Raw genomic sequence first — 21,071 nt, 5'->3', positions numbered from 1 at the left:
ATAAGTTTGAGAGATTATAATTTAATTATACCTTATTCAATTTGAAATACTGGGTTTGAGTCCACTTTGAAAGAAGCACCAATAATTGAACATCACAAATATAAATCTATATATTCATCTATTTATTTCAATATGTAATTCATGACATAAAATGTATTATAAATATATTTGTCTGCCTCTATACACTCATGACCACTACCACTTACCACCACCAATGAAAGCCTCTACAATTTGGTAATCTAAGACACACTTCATATAGGGAAATTTTAACATAGAAAGGTAAGTCAATGAGTCAAATTTCCACTTAGATTGAAATGCTTACTTTTCCTACTTTTTTGAAAGTACAAGTTGAGTGCCTTTAGAAATGGCATAACGCAGCATGATGGCAGTTTATCTGAATTAATGCTACTTCCATAGGTTCCTAACTCAAAGTCAGGGAAAAGCAGATATTCTATGTGGGGAAAAGAAAGAGAGATCAGACTGTTACTGTGTCTATATAGAAAGAAGTAGACATAAGAGACTCCATTTTGTTCTGTATTTGAGATGCTGTTAATCTGTAACCCTACCCCCAACCCTGTCCTTGCAAGAGACATGTGCTGTGGTGACTCAAGGTTTAACTAATTTAGGACTGTGCAGGGTGTGCTTTGTTAAACAAGTGCCTGAAGGCAGCATGCTTGTTAAAAGTCATTACCACTCTCTTAATCTCAAGTACCCAGGGACACGTACACTGCGGAAGTTTGCAGGGACCTCTGCCTAGGAGAGCTAGGTATTGTCCAATGTTTCTCCCCATGTGATAGTCTGAAATATGGCCTCATGGGAAGGGAAAGACCTGATCGTCCCCCAGCCTGACACTCGTGAAGGGTCTGTGCTGAGGAGGATTAGTATAAGAGGAAAGAAGGCCTCTGGGCAGTTGAGATAGAGAAAAGCATCTGTCTCCTGCCTGTCCCTGGGCAATGGAAAAGCATCTGTCTCCTGCCTGTCCCTGGGCAATGGAACGTCTCAGTGTAAAACCCGATTGTATGTTCTATTTACTGAGATAGGAGAAAACCGCCTTAGGGCTGAAGGTGGGGCATGCTAGTGGCAATGCTGCTCTTTATGCACTAAAAAGGTTTATGGAGTTGTTTGCATATACATATCAAGGCACAGCACTTTTCCTTAAACTCATTCATGTCACAGAGATCTTTATTCATATGTCTTTCTGCTGACCTTCTGCCTACTATGATCCTATTGTCCTGCCACTTCCCCTTTTCCGAGATGGTAAAGATAATGATCAATAAATACTGAGGGAACTCAGAGACCGGTGCTGGCGTGGGTCCTCTGTATGCTGAGCGCCAGTCCCCTGGGCCCACTTTTTCTTTCTCTATACTTTGTCTCTGTGTCTCATTTCTTCTCTCAAGTCTCTCGTTCCACCTAAGGAGAAATGCCCACAGGTGTGGAGGGGCAGGCCACCCCTTCATTCTATGAGAATCTGACTCAAAGCAAAGCATTTCATCTCCTGTCCAACATTGCAGCTGCTATCAAAAAAAGTGTATCATACACATAAACCTCTGCCAGAAATGTCCAATTTATTAAACAAAGGAAATAATTCCTATACAGCAAATAGTTTCCAGACGTCTGTGGTCTTTTAACTGAAGACACGATTAATAGAACACAAGTTGTTTTGCAATACCCTGCATAAAAACACGATTGAGGTTTGCTGAAAGCCACTTAAACAGAATAAAGGGCATATACATTTAACAGAAGCTCACTGCTGCTAACACACAATGAAACTCTCATGGATACAAAGTGGTTTTATATTTTTAAATAGCCTCTTAGAACCAGCAAGCACAACAAACAATGGACTTTAAAAAATATTTTGACTGAGTCAGGAGCAGGATTTTCTTTGTTTTTAAAACAGCATCCTATCATTTCAGAAATCTACTGCAAAAAGGAATTGCTTAACACGGGTACTTACATTCACTAATTTGCTTAACAGGGGTACTTACAATTACTAATTTTTTTTCTTTCTTTCTTTCTTTTTTTTAATTTGAGATGGAGTCTTGCCCTGTCGCCTAGGCTGGAGTGCAGTGGCGCAGTCTCGGCTCACTGCAACCTCCCCCTCCTGGGTTCAAGTGATTCTCCTGCCTCAGCCTCCTGAAGAGCTGGGATTACAGGCATGTGCCACCATGCCCAGCCGAGTTTTGTATTTTTAGTAGAGACAGGGTTTCATCATGTTGGTCAGGCTGGTGTCGAACTCCTGACCTCGTGATCTGCCCACCTCGGCCTCCCAAAGTGCTGGGATTACGGGTGTGAACCACCACGCCCGGCCCAATTACTGATTTTCTAATGTTAAGAATAATAACTTTATTATTAGCTGTTTACAATTTACTAAGTTTCAAACTACTGTTTTCTCCTTTGTTCTTAAACCTGTGCCACTGAGATATAGGTCCCAAAATGATTTTTTTATGCTTTAAAATAAATATCTATAGTAAAAGCATTTCACTTTAAAAGATACCATATTTTTATTACGGGACCTTAGTACTGTATATAAAACAATCTTTTGACAATGTATATGTCCTGGCAACAAACATCAGATACACAGACCATATATTCACACTGGAAATGAAAAAGGCAGTGTTAAATTATACAGGAAATCTCTAGAACACAAAACAATAACTATAGAGTTACATCGTCCTCTAAAGGGGCAAGTAATTCAGTGGCTCTCTCTTTAAAACCTCTACTGCATTCCTCTTGCCATATGTATTGGATCCCACGTTGGTAGATGAGAGAATGGTACCAAAGTTGTTGCTGGAACGAACTAAAAAATTTGCCAGGCGCTGCGTTGCACACGTGGCAGTGTTGCATTTCCGCTCTTCCACCTGATGACTGGTGACATGGAACAAATGTGAAAAGTTAGAGCCTTACTATTTTAGTTGGATCCAGCCACGTGACGTCAAATATCTCGTATTGATGAAAACTAAAGAAACAATTTTCACAAAAGTAACTCAGGTTTGCAAACACCTAGATGACTGAGTTGGTTTTTTTGTTTGTTTGTTTGTTTTTGTTTTTGTTTTTTTTTTGAGACAGAGTCTTGCTCTGTCGCCCAGGCTGGAGTGCAGTGGCGTGATCTCGGCTCACTGCAAGCTCTGCCTCCCGGGTTCACGCCATTCTCCTGCCTCAGCCTCCCGAATAGCCAGGATTACAGGCGCCCGCCACCACACCTGGCTAATTTTTTGTATTTTTAGTAGAGACAGGGTTTCACCGTGTTAGCCAGGATGGTCTCGATCTCCTGACCTCGTGATCCGCCTGCCTCGGCCTCCCAAAGTGCTGGGATTACAGGCGTGAGCCACTATGCCCGGCCTAAATTGCTTTTCTAAAAAAGACTTTTCACCTAAATATACTATTCAGCATATATAAGATTCTATCTAAAGCAATCTTTAGGATGGAAAAAGATGTCTAAAATGGTTAATAAAAGGCATTACCTCCCCGGTTTCAGGCATTTTTTTCTCATTGACTGCCTGGACAGGTAACATACCAGCTAGTAACACACATTAAAGTTGTTGACCACTTACAGGCACATATACACATGGAAATTCTTGACTTTAAGAGAGTTTAAACAGAGATGACAATAAGCCAAAGTATAACTCTTAAATTGCCTCTCTTTTAAATTGTAGCTCCAGAGTTTTAAAAATGGCTTTAAAGTGCTTCCCTGCTCTCAGCTCTTAACATTCACCTGTGGAAGTATGTGAGCTCCTGCAGGGAGATCCTAGTGATTACATCTTGGCATCTATGTAATTACATTTTTAACTATCCTTTGATTACCTGCCAGGCAGATATTTACAAGGGAGTGTAAAAAAGTTGGTGGGAAAGTATGTGATCCTTTTATCCTATTTCATACATTTACAAATTGAAAAAATCTCTAATGAGATGATTAAATTTTATGAGGAAAATTACACTGAATAATATTAGTTTTATTTTTGAAAAGAATTTAAAATTTGACACATTTTCCACATATATTTTCCTAACTTTCTGTGAGATACGTAGAATAGTACATGATTTAACATCTCAGCATGATAAATCATACACCTTTTAACAAATGTTCAAACATACTCATTTCAGGCAACACATTAAAAAGCAATTTGAAGATTGTTTTACAAGATTTCTAATAATTCAAAGTTAAAGATTGTTAGACTAACACCAAAATCATTTAATAATAAGTAATATTATATTACATATTACCCTATTTCTAAGAGAAGTTTCTCTCATAATAAACAAACAAGCATCTATAAAATCATAATGGACTGGTTTCTGTGGCTCACTCTTATTTTTTTTTTTATTTTTTATTTTTTGAGACGGAGTCTCGCTCCGTCGCCCAGGCTGGAGTGCAGTGGCGCGTTCTGGGCTTACTGCAAGCTCCGCCTCCCGGGTTCACGCCATTCTCCTGCCTCAGCCTCCCGAGTAGCTGGGACTACAGGCGCCCGCCACCTCGCCCGGCTAGTTTTTTGTATTATTTTTAGTAGAGACGGGGTTTCACTGTGTTAGCCAGGAAGGTCTCGATCTCCTGACCTCGTGATCCGCCCATCTCGGCCTCCCAAAGTGCTGGGATTACAGGCTTGAGCCACCGCGCCCGGCCTGTGGCTCACTCTTATAATCCCAGAATTTTGGAAGACTGAGGCAGGAGGAAGGCTTAAGCCCAGGAGGTTGACACCAGCCTGCGCAACATAGGGAGACCCTTTCCCTATAAAATAAAGATAAAACAATTAGCTGTGTATGGTGGCAGGTGCCTGTGGTCCCAACTACTTGGGAGACTGAGGTGGGAGGATCACCTGAGCCCAGAAAGTCAAGGCTACAGTGAGCCATGATTGTACCACTGTACTCCAGCAGCCTGGGTGACACAGAGAGATCCTGTCTCAAAATAAAATTTTAAAAAAGAGGGTAAATGTGCTGAGTAAATTTCCATATCTATTGAAAGAAAGTATCAAGATATAAACAGATATAGTAGGAAATACTACTGATTTTCCTATCATCATTCAGTTATTCTGCTTATCAGAAACTTCATGTCATTTTAAAAGTTATTTTTATCCAATAAAAATCAAATAGAAAATTAGAGTCAGTTCTGAGAAGAACACCCTGTAAACTAAATAAGTCTTGAAATGACAAAAAACATGATTCTTGCTATTTATTATACATAGGTGCTGTAGAAATCTTTGCATACTGCTATGGGCTTCCAAGAAAAACGATCTCAAAGGAAAACAAAGACAAGATGATGATCATTCTAATGGGAAGAGTTCTAATATGACAATGCACACTCTTTACAAAGGTAAACTTAATTCTTCTTGGTGTTAAAGAGTGTGTAAGTTCAGTCCCATAAGACTGTATGCAGCAAAACTGATTTAGGCACAAACAAATCCTCACTATATTATTTATGACTTATGCACAGATTTGAACTTAGTAATCCTTTAAATTAATGGAGAATTACAGTATTAAAGTTTCAGTTTGAAAATTGTAACTACTCTTAAAAGTTTTACGTGACATAATTTTTAGACTTCCTTAATTACCATTTAAATGTCAGGAAACCTTTCATACAAAGACTTCCCAGGAAATCCTGACGTATATGTTCCCTATTGAAAGTAATTTTAAAAAGTATTAAGTTTATAGCAGCTTAGAAGTAATATGTATGAAGATTAACATTTTATAAATCTGTTTCACTCACAGAATAGCTAGCTAACAATATAGAATAAATCCCCCAACAGCAAATGACTTTTTAACTAGTTCTTTTATGTTTCATTTCTTAAAAACATTAATTTGCTCCTGATTATTTCTATACATTTCCATTTCCACAAGATGTAAAAGTTTTGAATATTTCCAGAGACATTTGAGGAAAATAAAAATCTAAGTAAATATACAAAAAGAATTACACTTGGTACAAAAATATATGCTTTACTTAAGTTCCTCTGGTTTGTTTCAGTATCAGGTTAATATAGGAGAAATTACTACCTTTTGATTTTTTTTCTGCTTCATGTTCTGGCTTTGCCCCTCTAAGTTCCAACCATATTTCTCTTGGAAATATGCTGGAAACTAAATATGTAACTGGAATTATCCATTCTTGTCTGTCAGAAGTTCATCAAAGATATTTATTTGCCACTGGTGTTATTCTTTAAAGAACACAGAATTCAAGCAACAATGGAATAACTGAAGGTACTGTTCTTAAGCATGATAAATTTAAGGCTGTTAGTCATTTGACAGTATTTAATTCTAATTTTCCCACACTTTACAGAAGAAATAGGATCTTAAAGTTACCAACCTTTCAATGGGTGTAGCTTTCAGATGGTTTAATGCAACAGAGAGCACGATGAGAAATACTTGCAGCTTCAGAATGCACATTGCTTCTCAAATTTTCTGCAAAGAATAATCCAGCACTGAAATCAAGAGATTTCTTACAGTTCTAATTGATGTAATTTTAAATTAGAGCCTAGTTTTTAAAAGAAACATCTTTTTAAAACATAATTTACAAGGATCAAAATTTTTATTGATTTAGTCCCTAATACTGTCTACTTTTCAAGTAATTTTTAGATTTTTACTTTCCCAATTTCCTTATCTAAACAATCTGAACATTTATATTGTAATATGTTCTCCCTTTAGCCTTCTTTGAAATAAACCATAAATTTAACACCAAGTGTACATTTTTCTAAATAAATAAAGCTTTCCCAGAAATAGGAAATTCTTTACCTTTTAATGTTTCAACGTCAGCAATATCAGCAAATGCCTCTGACAGAAAGAAAGCTTCAAGAAAAGAGCCCAAGCTTGTATCCACTGGAATATTTACCCCCTCATTTGCTAACTAGTAATCTAGCTCTTATATACCCCTCACACTTTTCACAGCTCTGACATCAGGCAGCTCAGAGAGCCTTGTCATTAATTTCCATCCCTATAGATAGAAAGTACCTCACAGACAGCAGAAGCAGATGGGTCGTTATTACATTAACTCATTAGCAAATATTAACGTAGCAAATACAGAGTGTCCTTGTGCAGTTAATGGTGTGTCATACACAGCCGAAGTTTGAATTTGCCATCTTTGTAAGACACAAGTGAATTTTCAAGAAGTAAGTGTATCTTATGGTAAGGAACTGATAGAAGGTGGTAAGGATAACAACAAATGTGCATATATGCAAATAAAGAAATCACAGACTTTTGGTATATCTAAACCCAAGTGACCTCAATGGCTGAATCCTATGAAGCTTCAGAAATAAATGGAGATATTAGGGGAAGGTGTATAAAAAGGGCATAAAAGAGAAATCAAAAGTCATTTACAATGAAGTGAGGGGAGATTTAAAAGCATAAGAGTAATGGAAGACCTACTCCGTGGTAGGGATTATTCTAGGTACCAGAGATATGACAGGGAACAAAACAAGATTAGAATGAACAACTGCTACATAACCAAATGAATAAAAAAAATTCATTTGTTGGCACTTACATAGAGATCCATAAGTATATGTAGTCAAGTAGTTTTGGATGACTTTTTCCATTCATTCTTACACAGAAATTTGCAATTATTTTGAAAGAACAGATTTGTTTCCCTGTAGCTTCATGAGAACATTATGAATGGCTTGACTCAGTACTTTGTACTTTGTCTTTTAAAATGACTTAGTTTTTAAATCTTTCTCCAAATTGCTCTTTTTTTTTTTTTGTATTTCTTTCTCTCTTTCTTTTTTTTTTGAGACAGAGTTTCCCTCTTTGTTGCCCAGGCTGGAGTGCAAAGGTACGATCTCAGCTCACAGTAACCTCCATCTCCCGGGTTCAAGTGATTCTCCTGCCTCAGCCTGCAGAGTAGCTGGGATTACAGGCATGCTCCACCATGCCCGGCTAATTTTGTATTTTTAGTGGAGACGGGGTTTCTCCATGTTGGTCAGGCTGGTCTCGAACTCCCGACCTCAGGTGATCTACCCGCTTCGGCCTCCCAAAGTGCTGGGATTACAGGTGTGAGCCACTGCACGCGGCCTCTTTTTTTGTATTTCTAAATTATATTTGTTATCTTAGTTATTAATATAGCAACTTAATGTCATGTAAAGCAAATAAATTTCAATTGTCAGTGAAAATGTGCATGCCTGTGTAATCTTAAAAAAATTAAAGTTCTCAAACTAGAAACATTAGTTCATTGATTTCACATACTTATTGAAAGTGTAGTAACATAGTTTGAAGGTGTTTGGTAGGGATTTCAGGACCAAAGAAACAAACTTGTTTAGAATCCGTGTTCTAATTATTCAATGATTCTACAATTTTAATATTTTCTGTGAAATTTACTGATATTCCAAAAAAAAAAAAAACCACAAAATAAAATCAAAAGATTTGGAATGATAATGCATTTCCGTAAGAAGATAGTGTACTTAATAAGGTGAATATGAGGTAGGAGGAAGGACTAGACTCCAGAGGCAGGGCTTGATCACCAGACCAAATTGAGAACTAGCTAAAACAGGGCCAATGGAAAGCACGCCCCCTAGTGTGCCATGTCAGTTTACCATTGCTGTAGCAACACCCAGGAGTTACTGCTTCTTTCCACCGCAATGACTGGATGACCCCAAAGTTACTACCACTTCCCTTGAAATTTCTGCCTAAACCACCCCTTAATCTGCATGCAGTTAAAAGTGGGTGCAAATATGACTGCAAAACCGCCCTAAGCTGCTACTCTCTGCATAAGGGGTAGCCCTGCCCTGAAGGGCTTATATTATCATTATTGTATATTATATATTATATTATCACAGAGTCATAAATGCCAGAACCGTAACATTGCCTCTTCAACAAAGCTCTTTTCTTCTACCTCTAACTTGCCCCTGAATTCTTTCATGAACAAAGCCAAGAACCCTTGAGGGCTAAGCCCCACTTTGGGGCTCACCTGTCCTGTGTTAAATACAGTGATGTAGAAAGCATTCAAGGGCCAGTGACACTAAAAAAGGTTCAGCATCAAACATCTAGTTAATGCTGAATCCTGGACCAAAGCCTAGCTTTCTGACTCATGGTCTAGTGTTCATTTAGACAAAAATACTTGCCTATTACCTACATTGTTGTTTATTCTATTTTCATAACCTTTTTTTTTTCTCTAAGATGTTAAGGGTGCCAAACATAACATTCAAAATGGATCCTCTCTTACGCTAAGAGAGGGTACGTAGGCAAAATGTTCTATCTAAGGAAAGAACAGGAAGACCTGGTATTTTATAAGGACTACCATATATGTCAGGCACAGTCATAGAATTGATATGTAATATCTCACTTCATCTTTGCACCTCTATGGTGGTTATCATTTGCCCTAATTTATAAATAATGAAACTGAGATTCAAAGAATATAAGCGACTTGCTTAAGGTTACAGAGCTACTCAGGGGCAGAGTGAAAGACAAATTACCATCCATCTGTTTCAGGATATTTCTTTCTTTGTTAAAAAGGATCTATATTTTCATATTCTAAATTGCTAATTGCTTTCTCTAAGTTGTATATCTTGTTATAACACCTTGAATGATTTTGTTATAGCCAGATGTGACCTTATGCTGGTCTCGTATAATGTTTAGTAAAATCAACATCTATCCCAATCTCAAATAGCTTCAGAGTTTACATGCTCCCTACAGCACTAATGAAAGTGAAGGTGGTATGTGGATATTTAGATTATCTTTACAAGGGCATAAGCTCCTTTCTAAAGGACAAGCATCACTGTCACTTATCTTGGTATATCTCCTCTAGCCTTGCTGAGACAAAGTGTGAATAAGGTGCTGGCAGCTTTTGCATCACCTGGGAGCTTATTAGAAATGCAGAATCCCAGGCCGCACCTTGGATCCACTCTACCAGAATCTGCATTTCAAAAATGATCTTTCCGCCGGGCGCGGTGGCTCACGCCTGTAATCTCAGCACTTTGGGAGGCCGAGGCGGGCGGATCAGGAGGTCAGGAGACCATCCTGGCTAACACAGTGAAACCCCATCTCTACTAAAAATACAAAAAAAAAAAAAAAAAAAAAAAAATTAGCCGTGTGTTCTGGCAGGTGCCTGTAGTGCCAGCTACTCAGGAGGCTGAGGCAGGAGAATGGCGTAAACCCGGGAGGCAGAGCTTGCTGTGAGCCAAGGATCGCGCCACTGCACTCCAGCCTGGGCGAAAGAGTAAGACTCCGTCTCAAAACAAACAAACAAACAAACAAAAAAACCGAAACAAAAATGATCTTTCCTTAGTGATTGCGTGCACACTACAGTTGAGAAAAACTGTCCCGTAATACATTCCATTTATTTATGGATTCAGTAAGTATTTACTGAGGATCTACTCTGTGGTAGGAGTTATTCTAGGTACAAGAAATATGACAGTGAAAGAAACACATTCCTGTTCTCACGCAGCTTATAGTCTGTAAAAGAAACAGAGTAAACAAGTGAACAGTAAATGTGCAATTACAAATAGTAAGCACTGCGGAGAAAAAAAAAATATGGCGGAGTTAGAAAAAAAAAATAGTGACATTTATGCTGAATTGCAAAGCCTAAGAGCTAACGGAAGAGTGATGGGGAAGTATTCAAGAGCAGAAAAAGCATATGCCAGTTCTAGTGAATGAAGGCAAAAGCGGCATGATGCTGGAGATCCAAGCAGGAACCTGCAGGTGTAGGGCTCTGAAGGTTGTGTTAAGGATCTTGGATTTATTCAGATGACAATTTGAAGCTCCTGAAGAAGTCTAAGCAGGGGTATAAAATGTTCTGCTTTGCATCTTTAAAACATCAGTCTGGATGTGGAATAATATGTGATACCTCACTTCATCTTCACACCTCTACGGTGATTATCATCTGCTCTAATTTATAGATAGTGAAACTGAGATTCAAAGAATATAAACGACTCGCTTAAGGTGAAAGAGGTACTCAAGGGCAGAGTGAAAGACAAATTCTCCTCTGCCTGTCCCAGGATATTTGTGGAATGAATTAGAGGGTGGCAAGGGTAAAAACAGGAAATCTATTAGCAGACAATGTCAGTGAGATGATGAGGCGTTAGACCAGGGTGGTTGCTGAGGAGTTAGAGAAGTAAATGACTCCAAGTCATCTTCATAATCATAACATGCTTTGACAATGACGTAAAGAAAGGGAACAAATGAGAAGAGATTGACGATAAACATGAATGTCAGGTTAGGATATAATTCATAATATGTATTAATGGGCTTCTTCCTATCAAATTTTAAAAGTAAAAGATGCTTTATCTATCATTTAAAAAATAATTTTTATGTTTTATCAAATTTGTATGTGTTCAAATGGTATTAGAAGACTACTAATAATCACAGCAGTCCCTTGCCTTAATCTGCCCACCCATAAATTTTGCTCTCCACAGGCACTCAATTTTAACTATTTTAGCTGTTTCTACATTTCAAAAATATTTACTTCTCTGGTCACTCTTGATTTATTAAATTTACATTTTATATGTTGATATCCCATATTAGAGGACGAAGATTCAGCTCTCCTCACTCTTCTTCTCTACCACCATCCTAAAATAGTTTACTAGATTTTTTGAATTATATCAATATTAGATGTACATCTTTTTTTTATTTACATTTTAAAGTGTTTCTTGTGGAACTTTCAAATGCATATAAAATTAGAACAATCATCAACAAATGATCTATCTTGCTCACTCTATGTTCCTACCTACTTTCCTCCCACCTCCCACTGTATTATTTAAAACAAATCCTAGAGATCACATAATTTTAACTGTACATTTTTTAGTGTTATAAAAGAAAGGACATTTTATAGAATGGAGCTATAAAACCATTATCCCATCTACACATACAATTTAAAGGAATTCTTTAATATAAATAAATAATTCATTTAGCATTCACATTTTCCAGTTGTTTACAAATAAAAATTTAACTGGTTTGTTGGATTCAGGATCTAAAGAAGATTGCATTTGGTTGCTCTTTGTGACTCTTTAATTTATAATTGTCTGTCCTTTATTCTTCTTATTGTTGATATTTAAAAAATGGGGGCATTTGTTGTGTAGAATTTCCACATCCTGGATTTTGCTGATGGCATATGTGTGGTATCATTTAACATGTTCCTTTCTCATTTGCATTTCCTCTATACTTGTAGTTTGATCTAGAGGCTTGATATGATTCAGCTTCCATTATTTTGGTAAGATAGGTCTCACGTGATGTTGTTTATTTCCTATTGCATTATAACAAGGGGCATATAATATCTTTTATGAGGCTAAGAATGATCAGTGAGTTCAGACAGCAGACAAGTTGTTCATTCTGAGTTCTCTATCAGCCTTTCACTTACTGGTTTTTAGCAATCTTTGATGATAATTGCCTGAAATACTTTTTATTAGGGGTTGAAAGATAGTGCTAGTCTAATTCTGTCATTCCTTTGTCATTTATTAGTTGAAATTCTTCAATAAAAGAGAACATCTCTTGTTAACTATTTGATTACCTTGAGGTAGTTTTAAATGAAAGGCAAGATATATGATTTTTCTTTTTTATTTTTTGAAATATACTTTACTATATATGTATTTTGATTTCCTTTATCTTTTTTGTATTAAAATTATCCCATGTTGGATCAATAGGAATCTCTTCCAGTTGCCTTCTATGTCTTGCTGACACTGTCTCAGTACTTTGATAGCTTTATTAATTTCTGATGAATGGCATGATTTTATGATAGCCTAAATGCTGATTACTATTGAACTGAGTAATAATATGCTATGAGTATTTTCCTTTCTGATATACCTTTTGTTTTTCTTCTAATTAACATTTGCCTCTTTTTCGATTGCTCAGTTTTAGATTTGCAAATAGTCTCACAGAATGATAAAATATGATATGACCACCCTTCATATGATAATATTTCCTTCTTATTTCCAACTTTCCCTCTCACTGCCCATTCTCATAGAAACCTCTCTCCTATGGCCTCTGACCTCCTCCTTTTCTCCAAACTGATTGCTCTTTTAGGGTTGCCGCCCAGTTGTTTTTATCTGTTTGTTTTTGTACTGAGAAATACTCCCACCTTTCTTCCATTTTCAATATACTGTTCTTGTTTTCTTGATTTACATCCTTATTTTGATGGAACATATACTGCAGTAGCTTCCTGAGAATGGACACATGAAAGACTGAGACCTTTTGTTTCTGAGCATAGTTCTAAACACATTATTTTTACTCAGAATTATAAAGGCATTATTTCATTGTATTCTAATCACTAATGTGGCTACAAAGAAAAGCAGTTTTTGATTTTTTGTATTTCATTGCTTAAAACCTCTCTGTAGAAGTCCTTAGGATATTTTCTGTATTCCTGATATGTTTAAATTCATGATGATATGCTTTGGTGTGGATCTTTTTTTATTGACTGAGCTGGAAACTCAGTGTACCTTTTAATAAGTAAATTTGTGTTCTTTAGTTCTGAAAAGTACTTTTGAATTTTTTCTTGATATTTGTCTCCTCTCCATTTTCTCTGCTTTCCTCCCCAAAAGGCTTTTTAGAATTGAATTTATTATTCTTGTATTTATTTATACATATTTTCACTATTTTTTGATCTCTTTAATTTTTTAACTTCTTAAAATTCCTAATCTACCAACTTTTCCATACAAAAACTAACTTTTACAATTTTATATATATATATATATATATTTTTTTTTTTTTTTTTTTTTTTTTTTTTGAGACGGAGTCTCGCTCTGTCGCCCAGGTTGGAGTGCAGTGGCCGGATCTCAGCTCACTGCAAGCTCCGCCTCCCGGGTTCACGCCATTCTCCTGCCTCAGCCTCCCGAGTAGCTGGGACTACAGGCGCCACCACCTCGCCCGGCTAGTTTTTTTTTTGTATTTTTTAGTAGAGACGGGGTTTCACGGTGTTAGCCAGGATGGTCTCGATCTCCTGACCTCGTGATCCGCCCGTCTCGGCCTCCCAAAGTGCTGGGATTACAGGCTTGAGCCACCGCGCCCGGCCTACAATTATATTTTTAATTTTTAAGAGATCTTCCTTTCTGAATCTTCTTTTATAGCAGCCTGCTTTTGTTTCATTGATGTAATATCCATCCTTATCTCTGAGGTTACTATTTACAGCTTTCTCTTTTCTGGTTTCTTTTTAAAATTCTCTTTCTGTTGTGGTCTTCATTTCCTTCAGATCCCTTTTAAAAAGAAATCTTTTGATGTTTATATTTCTTATTGGAGCTTTCTTTAAATATCTGATGATCCTTATTGGCCCATTTATTTATTTTTATATTGGTGTCATTTTACCCCTTCCTTTAGGGATTATCAAAATGCAATACACTGCATATATTTAAAATGTATAATTTGACTGTTTTTGGTCAATACACACACCACTGAAACCATCACCACAATCAATGTAACAGACATTTCCATCCTCCTAAAATGCTGTCTTGTAACCTTTTTTAGTTTATCTCTTGTTATACTTCCTCATTTCCTTCCACTCACCAACCCCCTCATCAGGTAACTGCTGCTGTGTTTTTTGTTCTTATGGATTTGTTTGCATTTTCTAGAATTCTGTACAAATGAGATAGTATAGCATGTATTCCTTTTTGCCTGACTTTTTTTTTTTCATTCAGCATAATGATTTTGAAATTTATCTGCATTCCGTATCCATGTGTGTATTTTAAATTGTGGAGTAGTGTTTCATTGTGTGAATATATTACAAAATGTTTAGCCATTTTGTTAATGGACTTCGGGTTGTTTCTAGTTTGAGGCTATTACAAATAAAGCTGCTACAAATATTAATGTACAAGTCTTTCTGTTGACACATGCTGCTTCTTTTCTGTTGTTTAAGTGTGTAGGGGAGAGTTAGAAGTCCATTAATTTTTATTAGTGAGACACTACAACATTGCTTGGGTGTTACATGCATGGACATGGCTTGCCAAATGGTGGATTTCATTGTATGGTTATTGGGTAGGAACAAGATCATTTATCTGGGAGACTCCCAAATATCAGTATTTGTGGTTCTTCTAGCCAGAGAATTTCAGGTTTGTGGTTTTTTTTTTTTTTTTTTTTTTTAATTCACTAATGTTTTCCACAAGGAGCGAATAGTCAAGTTGAGGAAGAGGGTTTACAATTTAGTTGATTTTCCATGTTTTTAATCTAGTGTTTTTCTTCTTCCCTTTATGGTGATTGGTTTCCACAGACCTAGAGTCTATCAAGTTTAATTTATCCAGAGATTAAACTCTTGTTGGGATTAGAGAAGGTCGTTACCTGGATACTTGGAAGGAAGTATGCGGGGAGGGTCTCTCTTAAAGTCCATAGTCTTAAAGTATATAAAAATCTTCTAGCTTTTAGTCTTATCCCATGGCCTTGCTTCTGAGTTTTCCAGGGTCTAAAAATCCCTAGACTTGCAGGCACACTGGAGTAGCAGCTTGCTTCTTGTTAAGATTGCCTTTTTAGCTAAGGGTAGGATTCTGAAGAGAAGTCATTACCTCTCCTCAGTCTTTTGCCACTTTCCAAATATATGTGAATATTTTCAGCCTGTTATTGTTTCCTCGCTCATTCTTTTTGTCCATGTGTTCTTTTTATTTCTTTGCTTTCATTTTAATATTGCCATAGTTAAATGAAGTGTAACATTACATGTTAATTCCTTCAGGAATCTGTTTGTGGCTTTGGTAGGTATTTAGACTTATGTATTAGAATTCAGTGTTTAATGGTTTGCATCTTTATATTTTAAAAGTATCTCCAACAAATTGCTTTTTATTTTGCTTTTAATTTTTCCAATATTGTTCATTTATTGTTTGTAGACTTTTCATGTTTCAAAGTTAATTTTTAATTATAACAAATTAAAAAGAGACTAAATATTGAAAAGTATTGACTACTGATAAAATATAAGGTACAAAATTATCTATGTATGATGATAGAACTATACACAATATTTGCATACAATGAAAGAAAACAAAAATATCATAATAGTTTTTGTGTTAATATTAGGTCATGGCTGACATTTCTCTATGCATTTTTAATGTTGTTACATAGTTTTAAAATCATCTTGTTAGTGGATTGCCACATAGTTTAAAAGTTGCATCTTTGTTCTAAACATTTTTTGGAGAGGAAAAAATGTGTTTTTAAATCTGTGCTGTTTGGTATCAAACAATACTTTTTCTATTTCATTCCACTATGAATGCTTAAATAACATGATATCCTATGCAAAAAGCTGCAAATTAGCAAATTATTCATTTCTACCATTCTTTAAAATGTAGCACGGACATTTTTAAGTTTATTAAATGGAAAATACCTATTCCAACACTCTCTTCATATCTTTTTATCTGATTCAAAACATGTAAGTAAAGTTTTGAAAAGAGGCAGAAGACCAACTCACTCCATCCTGCCCCACCTCACGCCACCCACCCACTGAAGTCTGAGTAAGAGTGAGCAGTGAGCTCTCACTTAGAGCTTCATTTTCTTTGTGTGGTTTTGTGGATAATTCGGTATTTAATGGTTTGCATGTTTGTATTTTTAAAATTTCTCAGGCCGGGCGCGGTGGCTCAAGCCTGTAATCCCAGCACTTTGGGAGGTCGAGACGGGCGGATCACGAGGTCAGGAGATCGAGACCATCCTGGCTAACACGGTGAAACCCCGTCTCTACTAAAAATACAAAAAACTAGCCGGGCGAGGTGGCGGGCGCCTGTAGTCCCAGCTACTCGGGAGGCTGAGGCAGGAGAATGGCGGGAACCCGGGAGGCGGAGCTTGCAGTGAGCTGAGGTCCGGCCACTGCACTCCAGCCCGGCGACAGAGCGAGACTCCGTCTCAAAAAAAAAATAAAATAAAATAAAAAAATAAAAATAAAAATAAAATAAAATTTCTCAAGAAATTTTCTTAAGCAAGAACATGTGTTTTCTAATACTGTTTTAATATTTTAAAAGAAAATGCATTTCTTAAGGACTCCTGAAATCTTGTTATTTCAGACATACAGATTAGGAGCTTTAGAAAGGCTTGATTCTTCCAAATGAAAACAAAAAATAAACACAGAAACAAATGAAAAACAATCGCTGAGTTAGAAGAAAACTTAAGAATAATTTAACTCTCCCATAATGCTTGAATTATTCATTCAATAATACTTAGAGCATCTATCGGACACTAAATTCTTATATATAGTCTAATTGGAGATTAGGTCAACAAATGGGAAAATAACAATGACGTTTCCAACCTGTTGGGACAAAAAGTGCTGCAACACCATGTGGCTTAAACAACAGAAATTTACTGTTTCACAGTTCTGGAGGCAAGAAGTCTAAGATTAGGTGTCAGCAGGGTTGATTCTTTCTGAGGGCTGTTCCATGCCTCTTCCTAGCTTCTGGTAGTTTCCTGGCAATCTTTGGTGTTCCTTGGCTTGTAGAAGAAGTATCACCTGATCTTTGTCTTTATTTCCATGAGAGATTATCCTTGTATGTGTGTCTCTGTGACCAAATTTCCCCTTTTTATATGTCCACCAGTTATATTATACTAGGGTCCCAAAGTATCTCAGTATGACTTCATCTTAATTACTTCGGAAATAACTCTGTTTATAAATGTGGTTTCATTCTGAGGCACTATTTGGACTTCAACAGATGCATTTTACAGGGGACACAATTTAACCCATAAAGGTTTTCCAGACATTCTATAATTTTGTTTGTTTTTATCCTTTCTTTAACTCAATAGATTTTGTTTGTAAATCTTTCTCAGTGAAATTATTTCTTTTATTGTTTGTGCTCAGTGTTTTCTGTATTATTGCTATTTGGGACTTTATTAAATTTATATCTGTAATCTAAAATATAATCTATTTCAGTATAGGTTCCATGAGCACTGGAAAAGGAATATTTTCTGTTTAAGATACAAAAGTTCTTGCTGCTGTATAGATCTCCATACAATCTACTTTATTAAAAATGTTATTTAAGTCTCACAAATCCTTGTTTATACTTTTTACCTTACTAGATCTTGGACTGCAAGAGAATTAAGCTACTATTATTTAAATGTTTCTGCCACTTTGTCTTTGCATCTGCTGTGTTTTCTGCTTCATGAAGTTTTTTACTCATTGGGTGCATAGAAATGTATAACACTTATATCTTTACTGTGAATTGTTCCCTTTAGTGTATTTAAAGTACTTTTCTATGTCACATTTAATGCTTTTTCAAAAGTTCTGAATTTTACCTTTTCAAATATTATGATCATGACTCATTTTTTTCTTACCTCTCTCCTTCCTTTTTCTCTCTGCCTTATTTTCTTTTGTATTCCACTGTGCCTGTTCTTTTATTGTTATCTTTATGTATAAATTTGTATTTAGTGTGTCTCTCTCATACACAGCATAAAATTGAGATTTGTTTTGGGAGTTAATCTGAAAAGCTCTTTCTTTTAGTAGGTAAATTAAGCCTACATATTTCTTTTTATTTTTTTCTTTTTTGAGACGGAGTCTCACTCTGTCGCCCAGGCTGGAGTGCAGTGGCGCGATTTCGGCTCGCTGCAAGCTCCGCCTCCCGGGGTCACGCCATTCTCCTACCTCAGCCTCCCGAGTAGCTGGGACTTCAGGCGCCCGCCTTTAGTAGGGACGGGGTTTCACCTTGTTAGCCAGGATGGTCTGGATCTCCTGACCTTGTGATCTGCCTGCCTCGCTCTCCCAAAGTGCCGGTATTACAGGCGTGAGCCACCGCGCCGGGCCAAGTCTGCATATTTCTTAATATAATAGGTATGTTTGGGCTTAGTTCTGTCATATGAATAATGAAAATTATTCTATAGTGCTTAATATTACCAGACTTTATTCAAGAATTATATATAAATATTTTAAATTTAATTCTTACATAAATTATCATTTAAAAATATATGGTGAAACTGAGGGACAGAGAGGGTAATAACATACTCAAAGTCACAGAGCTAGTTGCTTATAGAGCTGTGATTCTTGAATTTTTTTCTCTATCACTATACAGGGTCTTTATTTTATGCCTTTTGTGATAATCTTGTGTACTTTCCTAAAATCTATTTTCCAGTTCGCAAATCATCCCTTTCATCTGTATCTGATATGCTGTTACTCATTCAATACTATTTTAATATCAAAGATTAAGTTAGTTTAGTTCTAAATACTGCTTGGCCATTTTAAGTAGTCTTTTTTGGTTAATTAAAAATAATCCATTTTAAAATCTTTTAACCATTTTATATATCATTAGTTTATACTGTGTATCTGATAATTTCAGCATACAAATTTTCTCTTAAACTTAATCTGTATTTTGTTTCTGAGAACTCTCAGTTATAGTAGCTTGGTTTTTGTTTATAAGATCATCTGTTTTTGAACTTAATCTGTAAGAATCCTAAGTGTTTATGTTGGAAATATTCCCTGAGAAAAGATTTGGTTGCATGTGCCACTATAGAGATTTTCCTAACATCTAGGATTGCTTCAGCTCCATGGGGGATTAAGGGTAATATAGGAGACTCACATCAGCTCCCTAACCTTGAGACAGACTCAAAGTTCAGGTCTCCCAGCTCCTAGGCCTTGTCTCAGTATTTGCTCCCAGAACAACTTCCTCTCACTTATTGATTACTCATGGCTGTCTGCTCGGATTTCAGCTCATTGCCTACCCCCTCACACTTCGAGATTTCTTTTCCTTTTTGTGAGCTTAGCCATAAAAATAAGTTTGTCTTAGCTTATCTAAGTTCTAGTTGTCTTTTAGTGGGAGGACTCTTTAGGATAAAGTCATACTTCAGGAAATAGAGAAATGTATGCACATTTTAAAGACTTCTGAGCTATATAGACAAATTCTACTCTATAAAGGTTATAATAATCCATACTCCTCTAGAAATGTTTTAGTGGCTCGGGTCTTCTTAAAATTGCCAACAGAGGACATTATAATAAAATAATACACATGGATCAAATGATAAAGAAAACTAGTATTTTTGTGTTAAGTTGGTTTTTATTTTTGATAGTAGTGATTTAAAGTGTATTTTTGGACATTTGTGCAATTTACTTTTTAGTCACCTAGAAATACAGATGTAGATATTAGGATAGGTCTGACCTGGAGATGCAGAAAGCTTTGCCTATAGAGTATATAATCCAAAGAGTGCATGTACAACAACAGTAAATTAAGACAAACAGTATCTCAGGAAACACCAGAATTCATGAGTCATACTGAGAAGTAGGAGTCAAAGAAAGATATGGAACTGCTCAAAGATGATTTCTTGGGAGATATCAGTAGTGTCAGTAATCAAATGAAGAAAAATTCAAAGAAAGAAAGGTTGTTATGAGTGTTACATGATGAAGATAACATAGGATGAAGGCTGAAAAACAGAAATTTGAATTTAAAAGCAAAAGTTTACCGACAACCGGCCGGGCGCGGTGGCTCACGCCTGTAATCCCAGCACTTTGGGAGGCCGAGGCGGGCGGATCACAAGGTCAGGAGATCGAGACCACGGTGAAACCCCGTCGCTACTAAAAATACAAAAAATTAGCCGGGCGCGGTAGTGGGCGCCTGTAGTCCCAGCTACTCAGGAGGCTGAGGCAGGAGAATGGCGTGAACCCGGGAGGCGGAGCTCGCAGTGAGCCGAGATCGCGCCACTGCACTCCAGCCTGGGGGACACAGCGAGACTCCGTCTCAAAAAAAAAAAAAAAAAAAAAAAAGTTTACCGACGACCATAGCTAAACTGCTCTCAGGTAAGGACAGAAACAGATACAATGGAATAGCAGGACAGTCCTGAACAACTACTAATGTAGATTCAATCCATTGTATCATATTGAGAGTCAGGGATCTTTTGAGACTACGATGGAAAAAATTGATTTTTTTTCTGGAAAATGCTCACATGCACACACAATCTAAATATTGAATGCAGTATCTAGATAGTCACATTTCCTCTGATAACCATCTTTATCTGGATTCTCTTATTGTCACCTAATTTAAAAAGTTTCATCATAGCAGAAAGGAGAAATACCAATACCTTCAGGAGAGCTTAGGGGTAGGTTAAGGTAACATGTGAAAAATACCTGGCACTTACTAAACACATGTTCAGTGAATGCTTGTTGATTTTTCAGTAGCCACCAGGAAAAGAGAGGAAAAATATAATTGTTGGCACAGTGTCCCCAGAGAACTTAGAGGCAATGGGATCATGGGTGTGGTGGAGACATTAGTGTTTTAAGGAGGAGGGAAGTGGACTTTGGAAATATCAGTTTA

At 36.5% G+C, this 21,071-nt stretch overlaps 2 protein-coding genes across 9 annotated transcripts in view; one reads left to right on the top strand and one right to left on the bottom strand.

Annotated features, from left to right (window-relative positions):
- SLCO1A2 (solute carrier organic anion transporter family member 1A2) overlaps positions 1 to 21,071 on the top strand; it is a 158,775-nt gene that overhangs the window by 39,381 nt on the left and 98,323 nt on the right. For 3 of the 8 annotated variants that reach the window (XM_028828876.2, XM_015151120.3, XM_077952615.1), the window contains one exon: positions 5,172 to 5,299. The exons of the other annotated variants lie outside the window; for them this stretch is intronic. The gene's annotated coding sequence lies outside the window, so the exon portion shown is untranslated. The remainder of the gene's footprint in view (positions 1 to 5,171; positions 5,300 to 21,071) is intronic. 8 annotated transcript variants of the gene reach the window in all.
- Positions 1,547 to 6,865, bottom strand: IAPP (islet amyloid polypeptide). Its single transcript, XM_028829312.2, has 3 exons — positions 6,709 to 6,865; positions 6,284 to 6,378; positions 1,547 to 2,865 (listed from the first exon to the last, which is right to left on the bottom strand). Exons 2-3 carry the CDS (start codon positions 6,361 to 6,363, stop codon positions 2,676 to 2,678), a joined length of 270 nt encoding a protein of 89 aa, XP_028685145.2. The 5' UTR covers positions 6,364 to 6,378; positions 6,709 to 6,865; the 3' UTR covers positions 1,547 to 2,675.

This window comes from Macaca mulatta, chromosome 11 (genome assembly GCF_049350105.2).
Source record: "Macaca mulatta isolate MMU2019108-1 chromosome 11, T2T-MMU8v2.0, whole genome shotgun sequence".
NCBI classification, from domain to species: Eukaryota; Metazoa; Chordata; class Mammalia; order Primates; family Cercopithecidae; genus Macaca; species Macaca mulatta.
The sequence above is the reverse complement of the archived record's forward strand: the minus strand, read 5'-3'. Positions and strand labels throughout refer to the sequence as shown.